This window comes from Sarcophilus harrisii, chromosome 3, assembly GCF_902635505.1.
Source record: "Sarcophilus harrisii chromosome 3, mSarHar1.11, whole genome shotgun sequence".
Taxonomy (NCBI): domain Eukaryota; kingdom Metazoa; phylum Chordata; class Mammalia; order Dasyuromorphia; family Dasyuridae; genus Sarcophilus; species Sarcophilus harrisii.
In genome coordinates, this window is record NC_045428.1 from 599,344,040 (window position 1) to 599,371,182 (window position 27,143).

The 27,143-nt window shown below is 35.4% G+C and overlaps 1 protein-coding gene across 1 annotated transcript in view; it reads left to right on the forward strand.

Moving 5' to 3' along the window:
• LOC100929658 (sodium-dependent phosphate transport protein 3-like) overlaps positions 1-27,143 on the forward strand; it is a 93,717-nt gene that overhangs the window by 50,747 nt on the left and 15,827 nt on the right. Inside the window, exons 12-17 of the mRNA XM_012545827.3 lie at positions 8,718-8,844; positions 14,590-14,765; positions 22,400-22,633; positions 22,722-22,809; positions 23,107-23,193; positions 25,006-25,124. Of these exons, the coding sequence (XP_012401281.2) occupies positions 8,718-8,844; positions 14,590-14,765; positions 22,400-22,633; positions 22,722-22,809; positions 23,107-23,193; positions 25,006-25,124 (831 nt within the window). The remainder of the gene's footprint in view (positions 1-8,717; positions 8,845-14,589; positions 14,766-22,399; positions 22,634-22,721; positions 22,810-23,106; positions 23,194-25,005; positions 25,125-27,143) is intronic.

Consider the following 27,143-nt stretch of genomic DNA (forward strand, 5'->3'; position numbering starts at 1 on the left):
TGCCGGGCTAGAGTCAGGAAGAGGAGTTCAAATCCTGCCTCAGACATTTACTTGCAGTGTGACCTTGAAGAAATTACCCTGTTTGCCTTAGTTTTTTCATTTGTAAAGTGAGCTGAAGAAGCAATTGGGAGGAAATATTAGGGATTTTTCAAATTGGGAAGAGGAGAACAAGGTGTAATTCCCTGAAAGCAGAAAAAGAGTTGTCCTACTTCCCCCTCCCATCCAATGGCTGTAAGCAATCAAAGGAACATGGAAACAATAAATGATTGTTCTGTATAAGGTCACTTTTCAGGTAAGCTATATAGATTACTTGAAATGTAAATTGTGATAAATTCCTTGATCAATCTTTGAATCTTATTGGGCTTCTGGTCAGATCAACTTTAGATACATTTAGTTAAGGGTATCTAAGCAGTAGATAGGGATTGTCCAGCTTCCCAGACACATGAGCCAAGGCAAATAACTTTGTCACAATTACCACAATTGAGTAAGTTTTCTCACAAAATAGAAATTGAATTAGACCTAGAATTGAATAGAAATGGAAATAAGCTAGCTCCAGAAATGAGCTGTCATTTGCTATTCTAATTCCTTTATTTAATGAGATTTGAAAAAAAAAATCTCCCCTCTCTTTCCACAACTCCAACCCCTTTATCTCTAAACCTTCCATTCACATTATGTCAGTGAAAACAGACTGCAACTTTCTTTAACTTTCCACCCATTCTTCTCTTAGATTAAACTTCTCTTTTTTTTCTCTCTCAGTGGAGTTAGATAAAAAGCCTTTCAAAACTGCTCCTTTCTTATTTTCATATTCTGATCCGATATTTCACTGCCTTTCTTCTACTTTCTCGGTGTCCTCGTCTTTATTTCCCAATCACATCCCAGACTATCTATAAAACTAATTTTTACACAGCTGAACTTCTCCTTGACAAGTTAGCACAAGTTTTTATTGTACAAAAACAATTATTTGCAATACGGTTATCTTTTGAAGTTTTTTAAAAGCTTACAAACGCATAATCTATTCCAAAATCTTTAGGTGACTTTGCTTTTAGTTTAATCAAATCCTGTTATATTATTCATAGAAAGAAATATGACAAGGTAAAATAGTTTCCCAAATGAATTTTACTTACTTTCAAGTTGCTCTTTGAGAGAGAGGTTAATAAAAGGTGGTTCTTAAGCAGCACATAAATTAAATTGCATACTTTTCAAAATTCAAAAATTTTGGAGCTCACTGTGAATACTTTCAAACTCACTGCAGTTCCTTCCTCCCCTTTAATATATGAAATAATCTTCCTTTCCTGTACTAAAACAACAATTATCATTTTCTAGGCAAAGACAAGAGATCTAAATACCGTTTCTATGTAACTCTCACAATGTTTTATTTTTATTTTTCCTTTAAACAAATTCTAAAGTGGTTCCTCAAAACTCAAAACAAAACAAAAAAAGATACCTTTCAAACCACAATTTGGAAATTTATAGCAGAGAAATTACATGTCAGTTAAATTTAATCTCTAGTTTATGATGCCTGCTATAATTTCTTTAGATGGGAGTGGGGTGGGTGGGAGTTTACCCTCTTTCTTTTTTGCTTTGTCTGACTTTCTAACTTGACCAGTTTCAAAAATTCCACAGGACAGTGTTCATTCTTTACATCCCTTTTTCTTTTCAGGACGCAGGAAAAAGTCTATTAGATTTATCAAGGTACACAATATAGACAATGTTAATAATATACTGGATGTTACACACACACACACACACACACACACACACACACACACACACAAAATATGTCCTCACTTTAGACCTCCTTAAGATCTCCTTAAATTTTTATAGTAGATGAACTTGTCAGCACCAAAAGTCTGTCCCTTCATCCTTGCAAAAGTTAAGTCCATTTTCTGTTTTTTAGCCATCTTGATAAAAAGTGAAACTAATTCAGGAGATCTTATTTCACTTCCCCTACAGCTGACATGGTTGAGGTGGCAAGTTAAGCCATTCCTAGGAACTGCTCCAAACACAGGAATTTTGTCACTAAAGCCGTTAGCTTAAAACACACAAGACTCCTAATGTTTGCTGTAGGTTATTTCTAGAGGTCCTAAAACACATAAACTTCTCTAGAATGTTTGCCCTTGGAGGTGGCTCTTAATTGTCATCCTAATCTGTACCCAAGGTCTATCCTAGAACACAAGGATTTATAAGCTGAAATATAGATCAAAAACAGGCAATTAGAATGCCTTTCAAACAAAGTAACACCGTGTAGATTAGTTATTTTTTCCCCAAATTTCTATTGAGGCATCTGAATATTGTTTGTCCACATGAACTGCCTTCATGTCTATATAATTCCAGCAACCTGCTGACTGCTCCAATTGTTTGAAACAGTCTCCTGGCATTAGAGAGTCCCTCTCTAATAGGGAAGATGTGGAGTTCTCCAACTTAACCTTGCTTTCACAGCTGAGTTGACAGTTTCATACACCCCCTTTAACTGTGGCTGTCAATAGAATAAGTCTTTGTCCAGGTATCCAGTTTATATATGAGGAAAGATGGCTAGACGGAGATATAGAAGAAACCAATTCCTTAATGGGTTCAAGTGATCAGAATGACATGTAAAACAAAAGGAATTATTTCAGTGCAAATCTTTATTTCAAGCAATGGGGATGACAGGGAAGGGGAGAGAGAAAAGGAGACCAGACATACAACTCAAACAGTAACATAGATCATAAATCATTTAAGGGTAGCACAGAGTTGGGGGACACACAGAATCTATTCCATTCAGGAGGAAAGGGATATTTTGGCTCTTGCTGGAAGAAATGATGTTCTTCAAAGTATTCTTCTAAATGGGGTTCTTACACTATGACTCTGGTTGACTTGACTATATTTGGCCAAATTGCATATCAAAGGTCAGTGATAAATAATTATTTTGGAAGTTTGCATATTAGGGAGAAAAAGCAAGTTGATGACGGGTAAAATGTTATTTCAAGGAGATAGCTGTATCAACCTTCAAAAAATGCTATTGCATTTTACCATAAACAAGTTCTATAAGCTTATATTTCTATGCATAGATTCTAGAAATTACAGCCTCCCTTAAGGGGAAACTGTCAGGGTAGTCTCCAGACTATCAGTTCTCATCTTAGAATGATATATGATACAAAAAGAAAAACAAAAAACAAAAAACAAAAAAACAAAACAAAAACAAACCTAGAATGATATATGATACAAAAAAAAAACCAAAAAATAAACCTTACCTGAAAAGCTAGATCTAGAATCATCAGGCTACCTGCATATCCATAGTCAAAAATTATTTTTAAATAATGTATACCATGTTTCAAGAACTGATAAATGAAACTCATTAAAATTAATTAAAGTCAGAGGACAAAAAGCAAATAGAAATAATTCATTGGTTACTTCCTGAAGAAAAAAAAGAAAACTTTCAGAAATTCCATAATTTAAATCCCAAGCTTTTAGGTGAAAAAAAAAAATACAGTAACTAGCTAGACAGAGAGAGTTCAAGTAACAAGAACCCATAGTTAATATAACAGAAGATGTGGTAACTTTGAGAGAGACCTTACAATATGAATTCCAGAAGCAATGGACAAAAACTTACAACCAATAATTTACTCCATTAAATGTCATAATTTTCCTATGGAGGAAAGCACTACGCATGAATAAAAAAAGAAATAAAAAATGAAAAAATTAAATTTTAATAACTTTTAAATTATCAACTTATAAATATATCCATAAAAAGAAAACTATAAAGTTAAATAAATATGAATTTTGGAAGAGGACATACAATGATGAAGTGTTTATATCCTATTAAAGCAGAAGAAACAAATATATATTTAAGAGTTATAGAAAAAGTTAAATGAGACAGAAGGTCTGGGTGATTTGTGTGCTGTCTTGATGGTTTTAGAAGACAGAAAAGAGAAAAGAATATGCTGGGAAAGAAAGGAAAAGGAAGAAGAGGGAACTTAGTATCTCATATAATGTGCTGTGTGAGATGACAAATATATCAAAAGGGAGAGAAACTGTATGAATACAGGCAACTCATGAACACCACTCTCATCTGAACCAGAAAGGATTACATCTATACCTACACACACACACACATACACACACATACAAACACACACACAGAGTTTAGCATAGTGCTTGGCATATTAAGCACTAACTTGGCAAATACTTTAGTTATTTATCTCTATAAAAAAATCATCTTAATTTAGTTTCTCTATCCAGTTAACCATCAAGCTGTTTTCTTGAGAAAATAAAAAGACAGTTAAAAATTAAACTGCAAAGGGAGATAAACTTTAATCTGGAAAAGGCAAGCCAAAGTATCTCTAATAAAACTGAATATGTTACAGGATGAAAGCTATTTGCTATCAATATCCTGCATGGTGATAAGAACATCTCAGTGAGGAAAGAAGGAGCATTCGGTTCTTCGTCAGGTTTGTCCTTCATATTTTCTGATTAAAATGTCCCTTTTGCACTAATGGGACTTTCCTCAATTCTCTTTATCTGAGCAATACCTAATTGACTGTTAAAGTTCTTTATTCAAAAGTTGTAACTGTCACAGTTGTGACGTTAATTCCTCATATTTTAACACCTCAAAAATAAAGAAAAGGATAAAGTAGGAAAGGGAATGAGTGATTGTTGTCATGGAGGTCAGGGATTTATAAACCATAATGATCTCTGGCTTAGAAACAGCTCTGTAGTATATCGTAAAGCTTCAGGATTATTTTTAGCCCATAAATTCTTTCAAAATATCTCTTGGAATGAATTATTTCAATCATTTCAGTCATCTAATTGAACATGTCAACAAGTATATTTTTGTTTACTAAGCAAGATTTGGAAGAAACAGTTTGGTGGGAAGGTAGGATACCAGACAATGCATAGTGGGGACAATGAATGTGCTTCAGGTTGAATAATTAATAAAATAAATAATAATAATAATGTAAATAGAATTCATATAGCATTTTAAGGTCCTCAAACAGATTACAAATCTTATTTGAACACAAGGATCTGGGTTCAAATCCTGAATCAGATATTTACTAATTATGTGAGGATGAGCAACATAGGGAAGCAAAGAAGGAGAAAGGGAAGTAAGCATTTATATATGCCAGGCACTATTCAGAGTGCTTTTTACAAATATTATTTCATTTGATCCACATAACAACCCTTCAAGGTGGATGCTATTATTATCCTCATTTTGTTGCTTTTTATTCGTTTTCCGTTGTATTTCACTCTGTATGATCCCATTTGGGGTTTTCTTGGGAAAGTTATTGGAGCAGTTTGCCATTTCCCTCTCCAGCTCATTGTACAGATGAGGAAACTGAGGTTAAGTGAGTAAATGTGGTTAAGTGAGGCATACAAGGTTAACTGACTTCCCCAGGGTTACATAATAAGTGTCCGAGACCAAATTTGAATTCTGAAATTTCTGATTTCAAGTCTAGTTTTCTATCCTCTGTGCCATTAGCTGTTCCTAATTAATTTAAATTTTAGGTTCCTGGAGCCTTCAAAGGTGGGTAGGGGGAAATTGGCTAGGGGGTGGATAAGTCCCTCAAAATCATTTGAACCTGGCCCTGCTAAGACAATTGCAGGGTGAGTTAATTAAATTACAACAGGGATGAGTTAATTAAATTTGACCAAATATAGCAGGCCAATGTTTGAGCTGATAATTTTGTACGGCTAGTGAATGATGTTATAAATATCCAAATGGTCTTTGGCAGAAAAAAGGTTCCTCACTTCTGCTTTAAAAAAATAGAAAAACCAATCCCCAAAACAAATTCTACACTAGATCTGACTGCCATGGACCAGGAGGAACTAATTGTTGAGATAAATTGCTAACACCTAAAAATAAACCAAAGATAGTGAGGGATAATACCTATTATGAAAAATAAATCATTTGGATCCCTGCTCTATTCTAATCACTATTAATCAATTTGATAGAATTATATCAAAATTCTGCACATAAGGCCCTAGAGCTATAAACTGCAGATTCTAAGTTTATTTGCTTAATTATAGGATGTTAGGGGCTTTCCACTCTTGTTTTTCCTTATCATGGTGACTAAGGCCAATGGCTGGGGAAGATGACACAATTACTTGGAAAGTCCTCCTAATTTATTTGTATACCACAGGACCAATCTCTTATCCAATAGGAACAGGTGACCATCTTATGACCACTCAGGTCACTGACCGATAGCTTGTACTATTTGCTCCTGCTTAACCTAAGAAGAAATCCATTCATTTTATGACCACCTACTCATTGGAGATACTTCTTGCTTCAACCAACTTTTAACCCTGCTGAAACAGTATTTTGCTTATTTTGGTCTGTGTATCATATGTCAATAATGAAATTATTTTGTACTTACTATAGCTAATCTTGAAAATCTGGATATCTAGCCCTATAAAAATAGAATCCTATAATGAGGAGGTATCTCAGATCATGAGGAAGATCTGAGGTCCACTTCATTATAGGGGACCATGGATTCTTCAACAGGTGCCATTGGCTCAGCGCTCTGCTTCAGTCTCTTTTATTGCTGTAGGTGGGACAATCTTAATCTCCAAAATGTGTTAATCAAAAAAAGGAGGCCCAAAGAACATGAAACCCTCTACTTGTATGACAAAAAATGAAAGCAGAGAGACAACAATGCTGCTCAAAGTTTATTTGAGTTTATTTTTTATGTTTTCTCTGCTGAAAAGTAAATGACTTTTGTCCTAGAAATGACAATGAAAAATTTGTAATAATTAACTAAAGAATGGTAGTTCTAGGAATTTCTAGTCTCACTGTTAAGGAATCTTACTATACTCTATTCTAAAAGTCACAATGCCATTTTAAAATAATATATTGATGTCCTTGTCTTTTTGTTGAACTCTGCTGGAATTATTAGTATAAGGTATAACCTGATGGTGATCTGAATCCTCTTAGAAACCCCACAAGGGAAACCAATGAAGTGTTTAACATGCAAATCTTACTATTTAAAAAATAGCAAAAACCTAAGTGATTTTATACTAGTTGGAAAGGAAATCTGAAAATGGACAACTGAGATTGAAGAGGAACAATAGTTTTGAACGGATTCAAGAAACAACATTATATAAGCAATCAACTCATTACATAAGTAAAGATACTCATGATATCAGAAAATAAGAGGAATATAGCAGAGATATCCCCTTTACTAGGCATGAACCAAAGTACAAAAATAAGACTCTATTTCACTACCTGAGACAGCTAGGTGGTACTATGGATAGAGTTTTAGGCCTGAAATCAGGAAGACTCAACTTCCAGAGTTCAAATCTGGCTTCAGATACTTACTTGCTATGTAATCCTAGGCAAGTCACTTCCCTCTGTTTGCCTCAATTGCTTCATCTGTAAAATGAGCTGGAGAAGAAACTCGAAAACCATTCCAGTATCTTTGCCAAGAAAACTCCAAATGGAATCACGAAGAGCCAGATATAAATGAAACAACTAACCAACAAAAACTTCATGATCTAACAGACTAATCAAAGCAGGCCATGACAAAGAGAAATCAAAAGTTGAAGAAAATAAGTACTTAGGATGTGAAACTGTCCAAGACTCTTAGGATTGCAGGCAATCAGTGAGGTTCAATGTCAATAAATTTTACTTGTCTGTTGATTGCCTGGTGCCATGGTTTTTAGCCATTTTACCAAGAAGCACAGTGAGGACCAGAAAAGAGAGGTGACTCTTCTAAATTATACAGCTAATACAGAACCAAGCCAAGGTCTATTCACTGCAACTCCAATGCCTTTTCCTACTGTACTGCACTGTCTCCTAAATACATTTAAATTTAAATATATTAATATTTAAATCTACAATAGTTGAATGTTGATGAATAAGGCAGCTACTTTTACTTTATATTTCTTTTAATTTACACTCCAAATCCAATGTGTTATAACATTTGAACTAATGATAACCAAGTTTATGCACAGCTTTATTAATAATCTGTCTTATGTCAAAAACACAATTGCTAACATATTTCTTAGTTAATTGTCCTAAAAAGGGGAAAAGCTTTCTAGACCAAAGGAAGTATCAACATTGATATGGGCTTCTTTGCTATTCTTTGAGCACAACATTTTATCTTCCAACTCTAGGTATTTGCCCTCACCATCCCCCATGTCTGCAGTGTTCTCCCTCTTTATCTCAGCCTACAAGCTTTCCTGGCTTCCTTCAAGTCCCAAGTAAAATGCCATATTCCACAGGAAGTCTTTCCTAACCCTCCTAATTCTAATGTTTTTCCTCTGTTATTGCCAATTGATCCTGCATATACCATACATGTATGCTATTGTCTCTCTCATTAGATTGTGAGTTGCTTAAAAGCAGAAACTTTTGGGGTTGATTGGTTTCTTTGTGTTTTTTTGGGGGGGTAGCCTTTCTTTGAATTCACAGTGCCTGGTACACAGTAGGCATTTAATTAATGGTTATTGACTAATTGGTCATTGGTGCATTTAGAAATGGCAGCTTAAGATGATTAAAAGAAATGTGCTAAAGAAAATAAAGAGCCTCTAGAATGAGTATTTAAATGTGTTGAGGAGAGCAAACATCACAGAGCTGACTATCAAAACGCATCATAAATATTAAAAAATTACGAACTAAAAGCCCAACGTTCTTCTTGATTGTAGATAATGATGATGATTTTAGAGAAAAGTACTCAAATACCTATCTGAGTCATGAGAAAATTGTATTTCAGAATTGAAGTTTACCATAGACATTGTTTTTTCAGGAGATGAACGCCAATTCCTGGGAAAGGACCAGCCATAAGAATTCTTTGGAAACTGCTAATACCTTGATGATGGAGAACACCAATCCACAGGAAGAACACAATGAGCAGCAGCACCCAAAAGTGAAAAGTAAGGTTACAGAAGTGCTATAAAGTGCATTTTTCCTCTCAAGAATGACTACCCAGAGACCTCTTGAATTCATTTAGATTCAGTCCAACAAATTGTTTATTTTGAATAGTGATTATCAAATTGCTTATATTGCTTATCTGCTGGATGGAGGAACTGTATTAGGTATTATGACAGATACAGAGATGAATAAGAAACACTCCTCCTCAAGGAATTTTACAGTTGTATTAATGAACAAATAAAATCACATATAAAAGCTTTCTATGTACCAAGTATTGAGTTAAGTGCTACAAATACAGATAAAATATCAAAGACAGTTCTTGCCCTCATGTTACTTATACATTATTAGACGAAGTCAACACATTAAGAGGAGTACTGGTCAGAAAAATATTTTGTTTTGGCAATAATCATCATAACAACTAGTATTTATATGCTGCTATAGATGCTATTTCATTTGATCCTCGAAATCTTGGAAGCTTATTATACCTATCTTAAATATGAGGAGCTGAAGGCATTAAGTGATTTGGGTATATACCATTATCTGAGGCAAGATTGGAACTCATCTCTTCCAAGTTCAACATTCTATCCACTATGCCATCTATGTTAGATTTAAAGGGAGTGTTTAAATGAATTAATGATTATCGATTGACACACACCTTATAGTAACAGTTAAAAATGTTTTTATGATTTTATGAATTAGAAAGCTAGTGGATTAGAAAAGTAGCAGAGAGCATACTCAAAGCATTACTTACGTTCTCTCAGCCATGGTCTCAGGTCTGAGTGACAAAGGAACTGAAAGGACGATCAGGAATAAAGTAGGAAGAAAAGCTAAGATAACCAAAAACAATACTAGATAAAAACAAAGCATGGCACATAGATGGAATATGTATATATACACCACTTCCCAGACAACTCTCTCCTTTCCAGGATCTGCCTCAATCCAGAACTGAAGGCCTCACTCCTGTAGTTCTGGACTCTGGTTAGTAAGCTCCTGATTTAGCCAATCTCAGGTTCATGACCATCCCCATGCTTTATGGTAGTGCACATACTCCCACTTTCTTACTTACATTCCCACTTTATCTCTGAAAACAGCAATCAAATGGGCACTACCATTTCTGGGAAGGACAAATCAATCAAATTCCTTTTTCCTAATTGCCATTCTTTCTTGACTTCACACTTCAAAACACTCCTCTCTGGCTATTTCTATGACTTGTCTTTCCACATTCGAATATAAGTTCATTCAAAGTAGGGACTGTCTTGTTTGCATGGGCGTGTAGCCCCAGTAGAGAGCCTGACACAGTGTTTGATAAATGCTTTTTTCATTGATTCATTTAATCACTCATAAAAACATAATTTATGGAATATTATAGATATCTGAAAAGAGGTACAAAGAAAGTACTTTGGGAATTCTTAAGATCATCCATATGTATTCTATTTTTATATACAGGGAATTCCAAAATTCTGTTATCTAATCACTATTATTGGTCATTCTATCTCTTCTGATGCATTATGACCCATAATTGTAGTTCTCTTTACCATGACTCCTAAAGCCTCTAGCCCCAGTTCTTTCCCAGGAAATTGCCCTTATATTGGATATATTGATCTCTCTTCCCTATGTCAATCTCTTGGTGAACCAATTTACTCCCACATCACTATCTACACTCAAAGCTCTTATCTTATGAACAGTCACATTTGCCAAACCCCAAATCTGGTTACCATCTCATCATCATCCTCTAAAAATCATAGTTAATATTTACATAGTATCTAATATGAACCAGGCACTGTGCTAAACACTTTACATGTATTATATTATCTGATCTTTACAATAATCCTTACAATAATGCAAGGCATTATAATTATCCCCATTTTACAGATGAAGAAGTGAAGGCAAAGAGAAGTTAAGTGATTTGCCCAGTTTATAAACAAGTAGGGACTTGATAAATCAATAAATAAAGACCTTTTTATTATATCCATCCTAATGTTCCATCTAGAGCTGAGGATGTATTATGTGTTCAGATAAGTTGAGTAACAGAAATATATCTGATTGATGATGCAATTAATTAACTATAGTTTATATATATATATATATATATATATATAGTTTTTCATTCTTCTCCAAGTTATTAGGGAAATGAAGTTATCATACAGGCACTATAGTCTACTTAAAACTAGTCCTAAAATTTTCAGAAAGAACAGAATAAAGAACACTGAAATTCAATTATTAGCTGAAATAATTTGTAAGGAAAGATACATCCAATTCAACAAACCCAAAAGAAAATCATAAATCCAGACAAAAAGGTAATTTGTAAGAAGCCTCTAACCCTGAAGTTTATTATGCTCCCTCTAAACTTAGAACTTTGTGGAGAAAGATAATAATTTCAGGAACAAAGTACAAAATGTGCTTTTGATGGATGTGCCTATCTATCAGCATATTATTTCAATGAAAAAATAAAGGCTTTTCTTTTAACATTGAAAACCTTGACCAAGTACCTCCTTGCTATACTATTTTCATTTGTATAATAAACCATTTTCTCTACAAGTTCTAGTGAGAGATTGTAGTAACCATTTAATCATATTGAGCATCGCTCTATCATAGGTGCTTGGGCAATGTTTGAGAAAGGAACAATCAGTTTACTAGCCCACTACCCACAGAGGATTTTCTAAACCTTTTTGTTCCTTCTCTGCTTAGCTCATATTTTAGTGAAAAATGGGACCATTTCCTAAGAACTCCCTCTTCTTGTCCCCCTTTTCTGTAAAGGGCTGAAACTCTTGAGTTGATGCACTGAGGTTGGACAACCGAGTACTTATGGCTAATTACCGATTGGACAATACTCTATAAACATATGCTTGGAAAATGGCTTTTCCCACTATTCTGTGCTGGCTTGATAATTACTGTATACAGAAATTGTAGGAGGGGCTAGGGGGTGGAGTAAGACTAGCCAGTGTTACTTCTTGGTGGGAGAGGAAGAGAAAGGAGGTGTGGAGATTGCTGTTTCCATTCCCTTCACTTCTACCCCTAAGACCAAGAATAAAGACCAAGGACTTTTGCTTATTCTGACTCCAGCTGATTCTAAGGCATCCAGGGTGCTAATTCAGTCTTCACTTTTCCCAAATCTCTCAGATGCCTTCCTCCATTATTTTCTCCTTTATCACTGTCTTACTTGAAAATGTCATCCTTCTCATCAAGGCAAGCCCCTTTAAATACACAAGCAATTTCCTTCCATCCTACCTTCTCCAGCAGGTTGTCCTATCTTCCCTATTCTCTCATTACCTTTAATAGCTACCAATCTACTAGATGCTTTCAATTGCCCACAAATCACTTTATTTTTATTTACTTACTTTGTCTCTCCAATTCTCAAAAAAAAAAAAATCAATTCATCTATCCCTACTAAGTTATCATTTTGTTTTCTCTCTCTTTTATGGTTAAAATCTTTTTCTCTCACTCTCAACTATCTATAGTAGTTCTTCAGACTTCATCATTTAACTAAAACTGCTCTTTCCAGAGTTACTAATAATTTCTTTAATTTCGAAACTTAATGATCTTTTCACAATCTTTATCCTTTATCCCTCAGCAGTTTTTGACACTGTAAATCATTTCCTTCTTCATATTCTTCTCTTTCTAGGTTTTTGTGACACTGCTCTCTCCCAGCTCTCCTCCCTCATGTGAGACACTCCTCAGTATCTTTTACTGGATCTTCATCCAGATTATAACCACTAACCATGTGTGTCACCCAAGACTTTGTCCTTGTTTTTCTTCTCTTCTCTCTCTATATTATTTCATTTGACAATCTCATCAGCACCTATGGATGTAATTACAATCACTGTACCAATGATTCTCAAATTCATTTGGCTAATTCTAACCTTTAGTTTTACATTTCCAAGTGTCCATCTTGATCTAGACATCTTAAATTCAATATGACCAAACTAAACTCATTCTTTTCCCCTCCAAGCTATTCCATTTTTCTATCTTACCTATTAATGACAAAGATGCCATCATTCTTCTAGTCCACTAAACTCATAACTTAGGTGTCTCCTTGACTCCCTACTCTCACCCTCTAGTTATATCTAATCAGTTGTCAAGGTCTATGAATTTTATCTTTCTAGTATCTCAGCTAATATGCACCCTTCTCTCCACTGACACTGATAGCACACTCTTGCTGGCCCTATCACCTTGTCTGGTCTATTTGCATAGATTACTGCTATATCTCCCTGCCTCAAGTCTCTTTCCCTACTTCTTCCTTCTCTCAGTTGTCAAATTCATCTTCCTAAAGTACAAGTCTGACTGTCTCTCTCTCTCTCTCTCTCTCTCACACACACACACACACACACACACACACTAAACTAGAGTATCTTCCTATTATCTCCAGGATCAGATATAAACTCTCTGTTTTATAAAGCATTTTATAAATTGGCTACTCCATACTTTTTCATTCTTCTTAAACTCTTGCTTTTTCCTCTACAAATTCTGTAATTAAGTAACTCACTAGGTTCCTTGCTATTCCTGCAACAGAACAGTCTAATTCCTGTCTCTGCAACAATACTATTATATGATGTTTAATTCTGGTGGACATGGCTCTTTTCAACAGTGAGATGATTCAGGCCAGTTCCAATGATCTTGTGTTGAAGAGATCCATCTATACCCAGAGAAAGCACTGTAGGAACTGAGTGTGGATCACAACATAGCATTTTCACTTTTTTTGTTGTTGTTTGCTTGCATTTTGTTTTCTTTCTCATTTTGTTTTCTTTTTGATCTGATTTTTCTTCTGCAGCAAAATTATTGTATAAATATATTGGATTTAACCTATATTTTAACGTTTAACATATTGGATTATTTGCCATCCAGGGGAGGGGGTGGGGAGAAACAGGGGAAAATTTGAAATACAAGGTTTTGCAAGGGTCATTGTTGAAAAATGATTCATGCATATGTTTTGAAAATAAAAAAATACTTTAATAAAAAAACACAACAATCTAATGGAGGAGGCAACAAGAAAACAACAACAACACATATCTAGATAATCAAAGTTTCCCATGAATATTTATGTTCTGTCACTGGGTCAAACTTATGAATTATTGCCCAAATTTCATCTTTCCGTCAAGGAAGTTTGTGGTATTTATTCAGATAACAAACTTAGTTCTAGCTCTATCATGCTACTTCCTCATCCTGGTTAATAGATTTCTTATCATACACCTCTTTAAAAAAAATTCTCCACTTCTTCCAAACCCTTTAATCTGAAATTTCTACAAAGTTCTTTCTCTTATTCTCCTCTCTTATCTTTCTATACTTTGTTCTTTTGTCAAATTTATTTACTTCTTTGGATTTAGCCACATGCAAATGATTTCCAATTGTATATTTTTGTCATTAATATTTATCTGGGTAATAGACATGTATCTCCAACTGTCTATAGGACAGCTTCACCCTTAGGACACTTTCATCTTTTGAAATGTCTCAATAGTATCTCATGATCAACATGTCCAAAGCCTAGCATATTCTTATTTAATCCTGACATCATGATTTATATGCGTGATTCTACCATTCATCTAACATCCTGTATTTCAAAACCAATATGTCATCTACTACGTAATTCCATTTTCCTTTTCTGTGGTACTCTTCTGTCCATATAGCAACCCAAAGCTAAGTTAATCTGAAAGGGAATAATCCTAGAGGGCCTGTGATTTATTTTTATTTAAAAGAAAATTAATTTGTTTATATAACTACTACATGATTGCTGTCTTGGTTTCTCTCTGAAGGGTTCTGTTCAGTAAGATATGGCATGGCCATCTTAATACATCTCTGTAATTTAATATTATCTGCACAACATCAAAGTATGAGCATTGCCATCATTGCTATGGTGAATCACACAGACCAGTCAAATCATTCCAGCATTTCCACAAAAGAATATCGTGATGCCACTACAGACACAGGGGTAAGTAATGGCAGATCCAACATTTTTCTTTTATTCAAACAATAGATATTTATAATACATATTATATATAATACATACATTGGTGTAGAAATTAGATTAACAACAAATTAGGCAAGGTATTTGTATATGTATTGGACTAGATGAAGATCTCTTTCAAATCTAAAGTTCTCTGATTCTGGGAGATTAAACATACACCAATAAGTAAAATATAAATCAGAATGTAGATATGTAAGAATTCAAAATGCCATATCATCCAATAAGGGGGAAAATTATTATTGGTTGGATAAGGAATAAACTTCATAGATGATTTCTGTTATGAGTTGAACAATTTATGTCTAAAACTGATATCGAGATGAGTGGGTTCTGGTGTGGGGAACATTGTCAACAAAGGGACAAAATCATAAACATATGATTTTTCAGGAGATGGTAGGTAATCCAATTTAGGTAGAGTAGAAAATACATAAGAGAATGGAAGCAGCTACTAGAATATGGCGCTAGACTTGGAGTCAACAGGACCTGAATTCAAATCTGGATTCAGGCACAATAGAGACTTTGGACAATATGAATAGAAAAATGAGCAAAAAAACCCTAAAACCAAAACAAAATAAAAACCCAAATCCTAGCATTCAAGGTTCTGGTGACAAGGAGAAGTCACAAACATGGCAGATAGAGTCCTAGAAGTAGAGTTTGGAAGACCTGAGTTTAAAACTGTCTTCAGATACTTATTAACTACATGATCCACATTAAACTCTGTTTTAGTTTCTTCATCTGTAAAATGAAAAAAAAAAAGGCCTTGTTCAAGAAACAAACTTATTGAGAATTTAAATGGACCAAACAAGGGATAATGATACTTAGGCTATTGTTTCAGTCATATCTGACATTTTGTGACCCCATTTTGGGCTTTTTTGGGGCAAAGATACTAGACTGCTTTGCCATTTTCTTCTCCGACTTATTTTACAGATGAGGAAAATGAGGCAAACAGGGTTAGACTGTCACATGACTACCAAGTATCTGGAGTTTGATTTGAATCCAGGTACTCCTGACTCTAGGGCTTGTTCTCTGTGTGCTATGGTACCACCTAGTTTCCAAATAAGTGGTTTACATTGGTATTAATACTTCAGAAGGTATTTCTATTACTTATCCCAGGAATTTCAACCAGTGTCAGTTATGTTCTTCCTACACAATAGTTAATCCCTCATCTCTGAACATTTGTATTGACTGAAATTCCCCCTCCGTAGCTTTACCTCTTTGACTCCTTAATTATTTTCAAGCCCCAACTCTAACACCTTTTTCTCTATGAGAAAGACCTTTCCTCATGATGTCTTTCCTTCTAGACCCTCCCCATCAAATTGCCTTGTATGGATTTTTCTACATGCCCATATGCAATATGTACATACTGATCTCCCTTGGTCCTTCCACTCAACCAGAATTACACTGTTATCTCTGACTTCTTACCCAGATTTACTCTGAATATCCAACTTGTTTCCAAATCTCATTATTTCTATCTTACAAACATCTGTCTTATACATGCTGTTCTCTGGACTCATTCAGCCAGCTGCAAGTTCTCATCCCTTACACTATGAATATTGCAATCATAATCTTGTGTATTTTCCTGCTTGAAATCTCCTTCCTACCTTTCCCAATCTCTTAAATTTTGTTTCCCCCGTGCACTCTAAATCTAGCCACAATGGCATTCTTGTTGTTCTTCAAACCAGCTCCACCTCATATCTTAAAATATTCTTCTCCCTAATCTTGACCTAATCTTGATTTCTGGTTTCCTTCAAATCTCAGTTCAAATCCCAAATTTTGAAAGAAGTCTTTCCTGGTCTCTTCCCACTTTCTCCCATCTCTAAGTCAGTCAGTAGTAAGACAATAAATATGTCCCAAGTGCCTGATATACTGGAAATACTCTGCTAAGACCTTGGAGATACAAAGAAAAGTAAAAGACTATCTGATTTTAAAGAGTTCAAAATCTAATAGGTGAGAAAACATGCAAAAAACTTTGTACAAACAAGCCCTAGATGTCTATCTAGCTAATTATTTGATAAATCAGAGAGAATCAACAAAAGGAAGGCACGAGAATTAAGAAATGAAAAAGACTTCCTGTATGTGCGGTTTTAGCTGGAACTTGAAGGAAACCAGAAAAGACTGGAGGTAAAGAAGAAGGAAACAATTTCAGGTGGTGGAAAGACAGTGAAAGTGGCTAGGGTAGGGATAGATGGTGCAATGAATAGAGCACAGGCCCGGATATTAGGAGGACTTGAGCTCAAATCCAGTCTTAGATCCTGATACTTACTAGTTGTGTGATCCCAAATGGCTCATCCAAAAAAAATGCCTTGGGTAAAGAGATGCAGTGTTTTCTTGGAAGAATAGCAAAGAAGTCTTGTTGCTACTTTACTGGGCGGGGGGGGGGGGGGGGGGGGGGGGGGGGGGGGGGGAAAGGGGGGGGGGGGGGAGGGGGAAGGGGGGAGCGGGAGTCTGTTACTAGCATGATCCATTTCCTACTTTTCTATTTTTCTGATATCTTACACTCCTTGTACTCTGCAATCCAGTTACACTTAATTCCTTGCTATTCTTCCAACAATGGGTCATGTTAGTAACAGACCAAGATGTCAGTTCCAGGCCCCAGCACAGTAAAAAACCTGTAAAGAAATAATCAGGGCAAAAATTCCTAGAGCAAAGGGCAAGCCACAATCCTGCCCCTCTGCAGAGGTTTCCAACTAGCTGATAGTGGTTGGGTACTGTAGCAGTCTTCTAGAGCTCCAACAAAGGGAAAATCCAAAGATTTGTTGCTCAGACTCAAACATTATTGGAAATATTCAATGTTCAAACCAGGGAGCCAGAGATCAGATTTTTGTTCAATGGGAGCACACCCCCCCACGCCCACCCACACACTACAAAATCTTGTTCAAGAAACAAACTTCTTAAAAATCATAATGGATCGAACAGGAGATAATGATTCTGTAAGACAACTAAAAATATTTTTAAAAAGTTAAAATAGGGGGAAATAATGCCTTTCATAACAAAGACAAGTGAACTGGAAAACCAAGGATAATTTAAGAATTACTAGAACATTACTAGAAGAATCTAGCAAGCCTATTTTAAGAAATTATAAAACTGCCCATATCTCTTAGAACAAGAGTAAAAAGTAAAAATTGAAAGAATTCACCATCACCTAAAAGACCCCCCCCAAAAAAAAACAGAGAGAGAGAGAGAGAGAGAGAGAGAGAAAAGAAGGAAGGAAGGAAGGAAGGAAGGAAGGAAGGAAGGAAGGAAGGAAGGAAGGAAGGAAGGAAGGAAGGAAGGAAGGAAGGAAGGAAAGAAGGAAGGAAGAAAGGAAGGAAGGAAGGAAGAAAAAGAAAAAAAGAAAACTCTGGAATAGCCAAAATCCAGTTTCCAGGTCAACTGATCACTCAAAAAATATTAATTAAGCACTTATCACATGTCAAGCACTGTGCTAAGTGCTGGTATGTTTTTTTTTTTTTAAGTGAAAGTCACTCTCTGTTCTTGAGGGACTTACAATCTAATGGCAATTAGCAAATGTCTACAAAGCAAGCTATATACAGGATAAATAGGAATAGAGGTAAGTCATTGTAATGATGAGGGATTAAGGAAAGCTTGCAGGAAATGATGGAGGTTCTTTCTCACTCAGAACTGTCAAGCATTCAAACCCTACTGCAGAGAGCACAACTCAAATGGGCTGGCCACATTGTTTGAATGCCAAACATGCATTTGTCTAAACTGGGCTTTTTAAACTTTTTCACTCCGATCCCCTTTCACCCAAGAAATGTTTACATGACCCTGTCCCCAGTCTCAGCTGAGGCGTTTGTTAGCATTCATGCATGCCTAGTGCAAGGTACATGTGTTGTACATTTAGAACCAAGGCTGTAGTGAAGTCACAGGATGCAACACAGAAAAAAGCTCAGCCAGGAACACCTCAGATTTATGACACATTTTGTTTTGAATTAATTTTTGATCATTGTGTTCAGAAATTTTTGACTATGGCCAAATTTTTGTGACTCCCACATTTAAGGGGACAAACCTTACTGTTTAATAAGCTTTGGTCTAAAGACTATTTTACAGAGAACTAATACCAAAGAAGTGCTCAATGGAGATCAGAAGAGGCATTAAAAGGACACCATCAAGGTCTCTGAAGAACTTTGGAATCAATTATGAGACATGTAAGATACTGGTAGAGTTCACCTGGCATGATGCGCCCACATCCAAGAAGGTTTTGTGCTCCAAGCAAAACAAGTACCTTGAAAGAAATGTGACAAATTTAGAGACAACTCCACTCTAAAAGTTCATAAGAATTATTTGTTTCCAACCTGTGGTAGGGCCTTCAGAGCTCATTTTGGTCTCAGCTATAGTCAGATATACTGTGTGTGAGGAGGTTAAGGTGCACTGGATAGAGCTTTGATTCTAGAGTCAGAAAAACTCATTTTCCTGAGTTTAAATATGGTTTCAGATACTTATTAGTCATGTGACCTCAGGCAAATCACTTAATTCTGCTTGGATTCTTAATTCTGCCTCAATTCCTCATCAGAAAAATGAACTGGAGAAGAAAATTGCTAACAATTCCAATATTTTTGCCAAGAAAATCTCAAAATGGGATCACAAAGAGTCAGATACAGTTTAACAATAACAACAGTGGTGAAGATCTATGCCAGGGTTGAGGCAATAGCAGAGGAGAGAAGGGGACATATTTTAGAGATACTTCAAAGGTGAAACTGACCTGCCTTGGCAATAGCTTGGATATGGGAGTGAGGAGTTCAGCCACCTAAGAGAATGGGAGGATGTTATTACTTTTGACATTAATACAGAATGTAGAGAGGGATAGGCAAGAAGAAAAGAAGATAATGACCAAAGGTCAGTAGAGATAGGTAGTGTGGGGTTTTGGACAGGTTGAGATTAAGATTTCTACTGGATATCCATTCTAAATATCTAAAAGACTCATAGAAATGCAATACCGAAGGTCAGTAGAGATGTTGGGGCACAGTAAGCAGATGTAAAAAGCATCAAATTAAATCCATCAGAGCTGATGAGATTAGTGTAGTGTAGTGATGAGATGATGAAGTAGTGTCACAAGGTAATAGACCTAGGACAGAATCCTGAGTGGACTGAGAGGGAGATGATCTGGATAAGGATCCAGAAAAAGAGACAAAAGCAGCTATCAAGTATGTAAGAGGAGAAGCAGAAGAGAACAATGAACAAAAGTGTGGAGATAATAGAATGTCAAGGAGAAGATAGCGTCAAAGACTGCAAAGACATAATGGGATCACTTGAACAAGTGGCGGAGTTAGCATTGTTAAGGAGTAAGTCCACTCCATCATGTGAGATGTGGCAGAAGGCATAGAGGGATAGAAGATGAAGAAGAAGAGAAAGAGGATGCACAGTGAAATGGCTTGAATTTTCTGCAAAATGTAAATCACAGACTTCTATGGAGAAGGTGGGGGTACAGAAAGTTGTAAAAAGTTTGAAGAAGCAAGAAAAGGTTTAGAAGAGCATCTACAGTAGGGCATTGATAAGGGAATGAAAGTAGGATTGCCTAGTAGCAGTGAGGACCCAGTTAAGATTATGTAACAATTTTGTAATAGGTATACTCAGAATGATTGTGTAATTTTCTCCATCTTTGTTCAGAAGCACATGGGTAGGATCAATGGAAGTTAGCAATGAGACTGATCCAAAAGCTGAGACTTGAAAGGGCTTAATCAGTGAAATGATAAGGAGCTAGGGGTTCAAGAGAAAAGGACAATGTAGAATTGAATTTTGACACCAAGTAGTCAAAATGATGAGGGAAAGAGAGTGGCTAATGCAAGGGAAATTACCAGGTAAAGAGTTAAAGGGTCAAGAGATTTAGAAGTTACAGTGCAGATGAAGCGTGGTGTTTCATAATGGAAGGCAAAGGAGAAGTGAAATGCCATTATGATCAAATAAGGAGATTTTATAATTCTTTTTTTTTCTTTTTCTTTTTTTGATTTTATAATTCTTAAACATGAAAGTGGTGCATTTGTGAGTCATGGCAAGATTATTGCATGATCATCTTTGTATGTGGCTGAAGTGGGATAAAGAACTGAGCACTTAAGGAGTATGAGGAAGAGTCAATATGTATGTTGAAGTCTTGGAATAAAGGCAAAAGTTAGAAAGGAGAGAGAATTTGGAAGCCATGTGCCAAAGTCATTACAGAAGTTCTTTACTTTCTTTAAGTAACCTAGGGGATTGAGGCAACAGCTAACAGGATTTTAATTGAGTCTTTGAAATGTGAAGTACAAATCTGAAAGGGAACCTGGAAATGGCCCCAAATAGTATAGTCATATAGGAAATGGCCTGGAAATAGTAGCCAAAAAAGAAAGCTAACATCATCTTGGACTACAAAAGGAATTTCATCACTTCTAAGGAAGACAAGGTAAGAGTTACGCTTTCTTCTGTCCTAGTCACATCTCATTTAGAATCACGTTCAGATTTGGTGGGCACTGCAACTGAGAAAGGGACTGCTTAGTATAGCTCCTGGTACATTTAATAAATACTTGCTGATCGGCTGACTGAAATAATCTAGAGTAGAGCACATGGAATGTTAAAAGGCTTTCAGTCTGTCTAATATGAGGGTCAGAGGAAAAAAATAGTCTTTCATCTGGGAAAGATAAAGGCAGGGGAAGAGGAAGATGGCATGATAACTCTTTTTAAGCATTTTAAAGTATAAGTAATGTTATGTGGAGAGAGGATTAGGCTTATCTGTTTGGCTACACAGATAAAGTCTAGGAATGGCGGATGGGAATTTCTAGGAGGCTAACAGGTTTGGTATAAGAAAAATCACCTGAAGAATAAAATATTTCCCAAAAAAACTGAAAGGAAAGGGCTTCTAAGAACAAAGTGAGTGGGGTTCTGCTTCTCACAGACCTTCACAAAACACAAAGATGAGGTGGAATCCTCATGTGAGATTCTTTTCCAGATGTGGTTTGGACTAAATGGACACTGAGGTCCCTAATTTTTCTGAAAATCTGTAATATAAATTTTAAAGCTTGAAACACAAGAGGTGAGGTCATTTAATTCAAACATACAGGTAGTAAGGAGAAGGATGGGGATTTCAATGAAAATTAGAGAGCAAGCATTATTAATCACATTATATACCAGGCATTGTGCAAAGTGCTAAGGATATAGAGGTAAGCAACATTTCTGTCTCTACCCTCAAGAAATTGATAATTTGCTGGAGGGGAAGGGGGAAAGGAGGATAATTCATAACAAAGGAAGCTGGGAAGCAAGGAGAGGAATAATAGGGAGCATTGTGAAAAGTGGAAGGGAAGTGAGGTAGAAGCCTGGTTCTTGGCAAAATAAGGCAAAAGACTCACCTATCAGTGTTATGAGAACTCTAAGCATTGTTCTTGGGGTAGGATTCAAGCTGTGTTGGGCAAACCATTTAACTCTTCTGAGCTTCAGTTTCTTCATCTATAAAAAGAAAATTGGATTTGATGGCCTTTGAGGTTCCTTTGAATTCTTAATCTATTTTCCTACATATCACTCCCCCCCCCCCACACACACACACACTTATCCCACAATTACAGAACTCCAGATGCTAACTGAACAGTTGACTTTCCTACAAGGTAACCATTTTTAAAAGTTATTTCTCTATCTTGCAGATTCCATCATATGAGTGGAGCCCAGAAATGCAGGGTTTCCTCCTCAGTGTTAACATGTTTGGTATAATGATCACTACAATTCCAACCGGATATTTTGCTGGTGTTCTTGGAGGAAAGAAAATAGTTGGGTTAGCACTGCTTATCAGCTCAGTTCTCAACCTCTTGGTACCATTAGCAGCAGACTATGGACTGCCTTACTTGTGTCTCATAAGGATAATACAAGGCTTGAGTCAGGTATAAGCATATCTTTAAAGCAGGTGAGTAGCATAGATTGTGCCCCAATTTCACTCACAGTTTAATTTTTTTATTGTTTTGATTTCAGGGGATGTCCAGTGGTGCTTTACCTGCATTTTGGCCAAAATGGGCTCCACCACTGGAACGTACACAACTAATTATCATTGGTCTTGCTGGTAAGAACTCAATCATAACAGTTGCACTACAATTTTTTTATCCCTCTTTATATTTCTCACTTCAATGTTGATATTACCAGAACAAGAATTCTTCAAGATAGGAACATAAATAAATTAGAATCACAGAGCTTAAAAACTAGCTATCTAATCCAACCCATGCACAAAATTAAAATGCTGAAGATACAATAGGTTCCTCCTTAAATATTGTGAAGATCAATTCCAATCACTTACATAAAGTCAGAGAGACTTTAACTGTTGATGCTCAAACACCGAACTTGCTCTGTATCTTCAACTCAGGTACCACAATGGGAAGTTTCATTGGTGTCATTGTTGGTGGATTCCTCTGTGAGTACCCAGGCTGGCCAAGTATCTTTTACATCTTTGGTATGTAGCTTCATCTCAAATCCAACTGCTTCCACTTTTTAGGAAATCTGTGTCCTCCTAGGACTGCAATCTCCTAGAAATGTGTCCCTTGTGATATCCAAGTAGATCACACATAAAAAGTTTAAAAATAATTAGATTTAGAAAATACATAAAAAGAATTTTATTCAAACCTTTAATTCAATGAAGAAAATTATATACCAAAAGTTGAAATAATTTTTTCAAGGTCACATAGTAAGTTAATAGCTGAATCACTATAACTAGGATCCCTTACTCTGGCCAATAGAGCCCAACTGATTCTAAAAATAGTATTCCAAAAAGAGTAGAAAGCATTTTTAACTTACTTATTTTGCAAATGTGCATTCAGTCAGTTAAGCAATAAATGTTTGTTAAGCATCCACTATATGCCACACTCTGTGCTAAATGTTTGAAATATAAAGGTAAAAGCAAACCCTTGATGTCAGGGCTCACAATCTAATGAGGAGAGTGGGTAAACAGCAAAAATAAATTATTGATGGAATGAATTAGAAATTATCTCGGGAAAAAGGCATTAGAATCAAAAGGAATTTCGACTTTTCCTGTAGAAGGTGGGATTTTTGTTAGTGCTAAAAGATGGAAGCAACTATGAGATGCAGTTGATAAATGCTGGGTCTGAACTCAGGAAGACTTATCTTCCTCAGTTCCAATATGGCTCTATTCATCGTATCCTTTATCTTTCAAAAAGGTCATCAGGTTTGTCCATAAAGAGATTTTTAGTAACTTCAGTTGAATGATGAAGATGAGAAGCTAGATTTTAAAGAGTTAAGAAGAGAGTGAGAGGAAAAGCAGCTGAAGTATCTAATATAGATTGTCTTCTCAAGTTTGGATGATGAGAAATGGGCATATCAATGATTTCTGTTCCAATGAAATCATCACAAGATTATCAGTTCTCAGGGGATGAGTTTTCTTCAACAAACCTCTGAGATTCTCAAGAGAGGGACTCTGGTTTTCTGACTAAGGCCCAAGTCCATGGATTTTTAAATTTTCTTTTCATTGTAAATTTAACATTCATCAAGAAACAAACATTTTAATGTACAAAGAAGAATAAATAAACAACTATAACACCATTTTGTTCTTGTGTAAAAATATCAATTATGAACCTCAAAACATACTAATCATCTTTGCTGAGACTTTAGAGCACCCCAGAGTAGTCTTTGCTTTTTTCTAAGTATAAAGAGTGAAAATAACATGCCATTATTTTGTTACTGCTCTAAGTTTTTACCATGCATCACATATATGAGAGCTGGGGCTATCTAAGTGGTGCAATATTTAGGAGAAAATAAACCTCAGTCCCCTAGGTCAGAAAGCCCAAGATCTGCCACATGCAGTAAACTCCAATAAATGTCCAAATGAAGTCTCCTATAGGTGGTTTTATAAATGTTTCTAAATCTGGTAACAATCCTCAGATCTATCTATGCTACATCTCTGGGGCAAGTGTGAAGAATACACAGTAGTGTAGTAGTAGTAAGATAGTAAAGAAGATATTACTCCCATTTCTGTAGCCACCTGTGATACTTAATAACTTACTTCACAATAAAAGTCTGCCAATTTGGAGGTGCTTCTAGAAACAAATTTAGAGAATTAGACAAATCAAGAATAATATTGTAAGTTGGAGAGATGAGTGATTTGGGATAAGACTAAAAAGTAAAAGGGCAATATTGGCTCACTAAAAATAAGTAGAATTCAATGCTTAATGGCTTTTACAAATGAAGAAGACAGAGTTATATCAAACAAAATATAAATCTAAAAGTATTAACTCAGTCCTCTTCTTCCTAGGAGGCTTTGGCTGTGTCTACAGTATTGTCTGGTTTTTTCTAGTTTATGATGATCCCTTAAATCACCCACTCATAAGTGCTAATGAAAAGGAATACATCATTTCTTCAATAATTGAACAGGTTTGTTATGAAAAAAGGTACTGTATAATTTTTTTTTAGATCTGGCTAAGAAATAGAGTGGTGGATCAGTAGAATAGGTTAGATACCCATGGCACAATAATCGATGACTATAGCAATCTAGTATTTGATAAGCCCCAAAATTTCAGCTTCTGGGATAAGAACTCACTATTGCACAAAAATTGCTGGGAAAGCTGGAAAACAACATGTCAGAAATTTCGCATAGACCCACATCTCACATCCCATACCAAATAAGGTCAAAATGGGATGATTTGGGCATAAAGAGTGATACCATAAGCAAATTAGGAGAGCAAGGGATAGTTTACCTATCAGATCTTTGAAGAAGGGAGGAATTTATGACCAAAGATGAACTAGAGAACATTATTATTCTCTTTGATTACATTAAATTTAAAAGGTTTTGCACAAACAAAACTAACACAAAGAAGATTAAAAGGTAAGTATAAAGCTGGGGGTGAGGAGGATTTACAGCCAGTGTTTCTGATAAAGGACTCTTTTCTAAAATACATAAAGAACTGTGTCAAATTTATAGGAATACAAGTCATTTCTCAATTGTTAAATGCTTAAAGGATATGAACATATAATTTTCAGATGATGAAATTAAAGCCATCTATAGTCACATGAACAAATGTTCTAAATCACTATCCATTAGAGAAATACAAATTATAACAACCACTACATATCTCTCAGATTGGCTAAAATGACAGGAAAAAATTATAAATATTTTAAGTTGTGTGGGAAAAGTGGGACACTACTGCATTGTAGGTGAAGTTGTGAAATGATTCAACCATCCTGGAGAGCAATTTGGAATTATGCCCAAAAGGCTATGAAACTATGCAAATCCTTTGATCCAACAGTGCTACTAGTAGGTCTGTAGCCCAAAGAAATCATAAAGAAGGGGAAAGGACTCTCAGGTAGCAATTCTTTTTATGGTGGCAAAAGTTTGGAAAATAAGTAGATTCCCATCAATTGGAGAATGGCTGAATAAGTTATGGTATATGAAAATAATGGAATATTGTTTTTATGAAAAATAATAAACAAAATGATTTTAGAAAAAATCTGGAAAGATTTACACAAACTGATGCTGAGCAAAAAAAAAAAAAAAAGCAGAACCAGGAATATACTGTACCCAGTAACAGCAAGATTGTGGGATGATCAACTGTGAAAGACTTGGTTCTTCTCAGCAGTTCAGCGATCCAAGACAATTCCACGAAACTTTTGGATTAGAAATTTTGCATTAGAAAATGCATATATATATACATATGTGTGTGTGTATAAATATATATATATACATACACAATGCAAAAATATTTTTGGAGACAAGACACAATTATTATCAAGAGCAACAAGGTTAGTCAGGTTTTCATTTTTTTTTTTAAAGGGAGGAAAGAAGTGGGAATTAAAATGTTTTACATTCAATTTATCAAACATTTATTAGGCACCTATTATGTACAAAGTACATCAATAAAATAAAATACTGTAACTCTATTATGGTTTTTTTTTTAGTTATGTACTGTCTCTCAGAGACATATATACTAAAGGCAAGATCTCACCTAGACTCAATTCTGTTTGTAAGGTCTTTTAATTGGATAGGGTCCCATTCAAGATCGAAAAATATATTCTCTGAGGATTTGAACAATCACATCTATCAGTAATCTCTTTCAGAAACTAGGTAAATAACCTACGGAAGGGTATTTTCTGAATGAGGTAATGGAAAGGAAAAAAAATTAATCCTAATTTGTTAATTGGCCATTAATGTTGGAGAATAAGCATTTCTCTTGAAAGAAAATTGCCCATATTGCTTAAAACCAAAGAGCAAAGTGGAAACATGAAGAGTACAATGGTCACCTTCTGAATGCAATTCCAAAATGAAAACTCATAAGAACATCTGCACCCAAATCTATGGCATCCAAGTCAAAGAAAAGATATTGCAAAATGAAACAAAGAAAGAATGAAAGTTCTAAGAAGCCACAATCAGAATAACACAACATTTAGTACTATAAA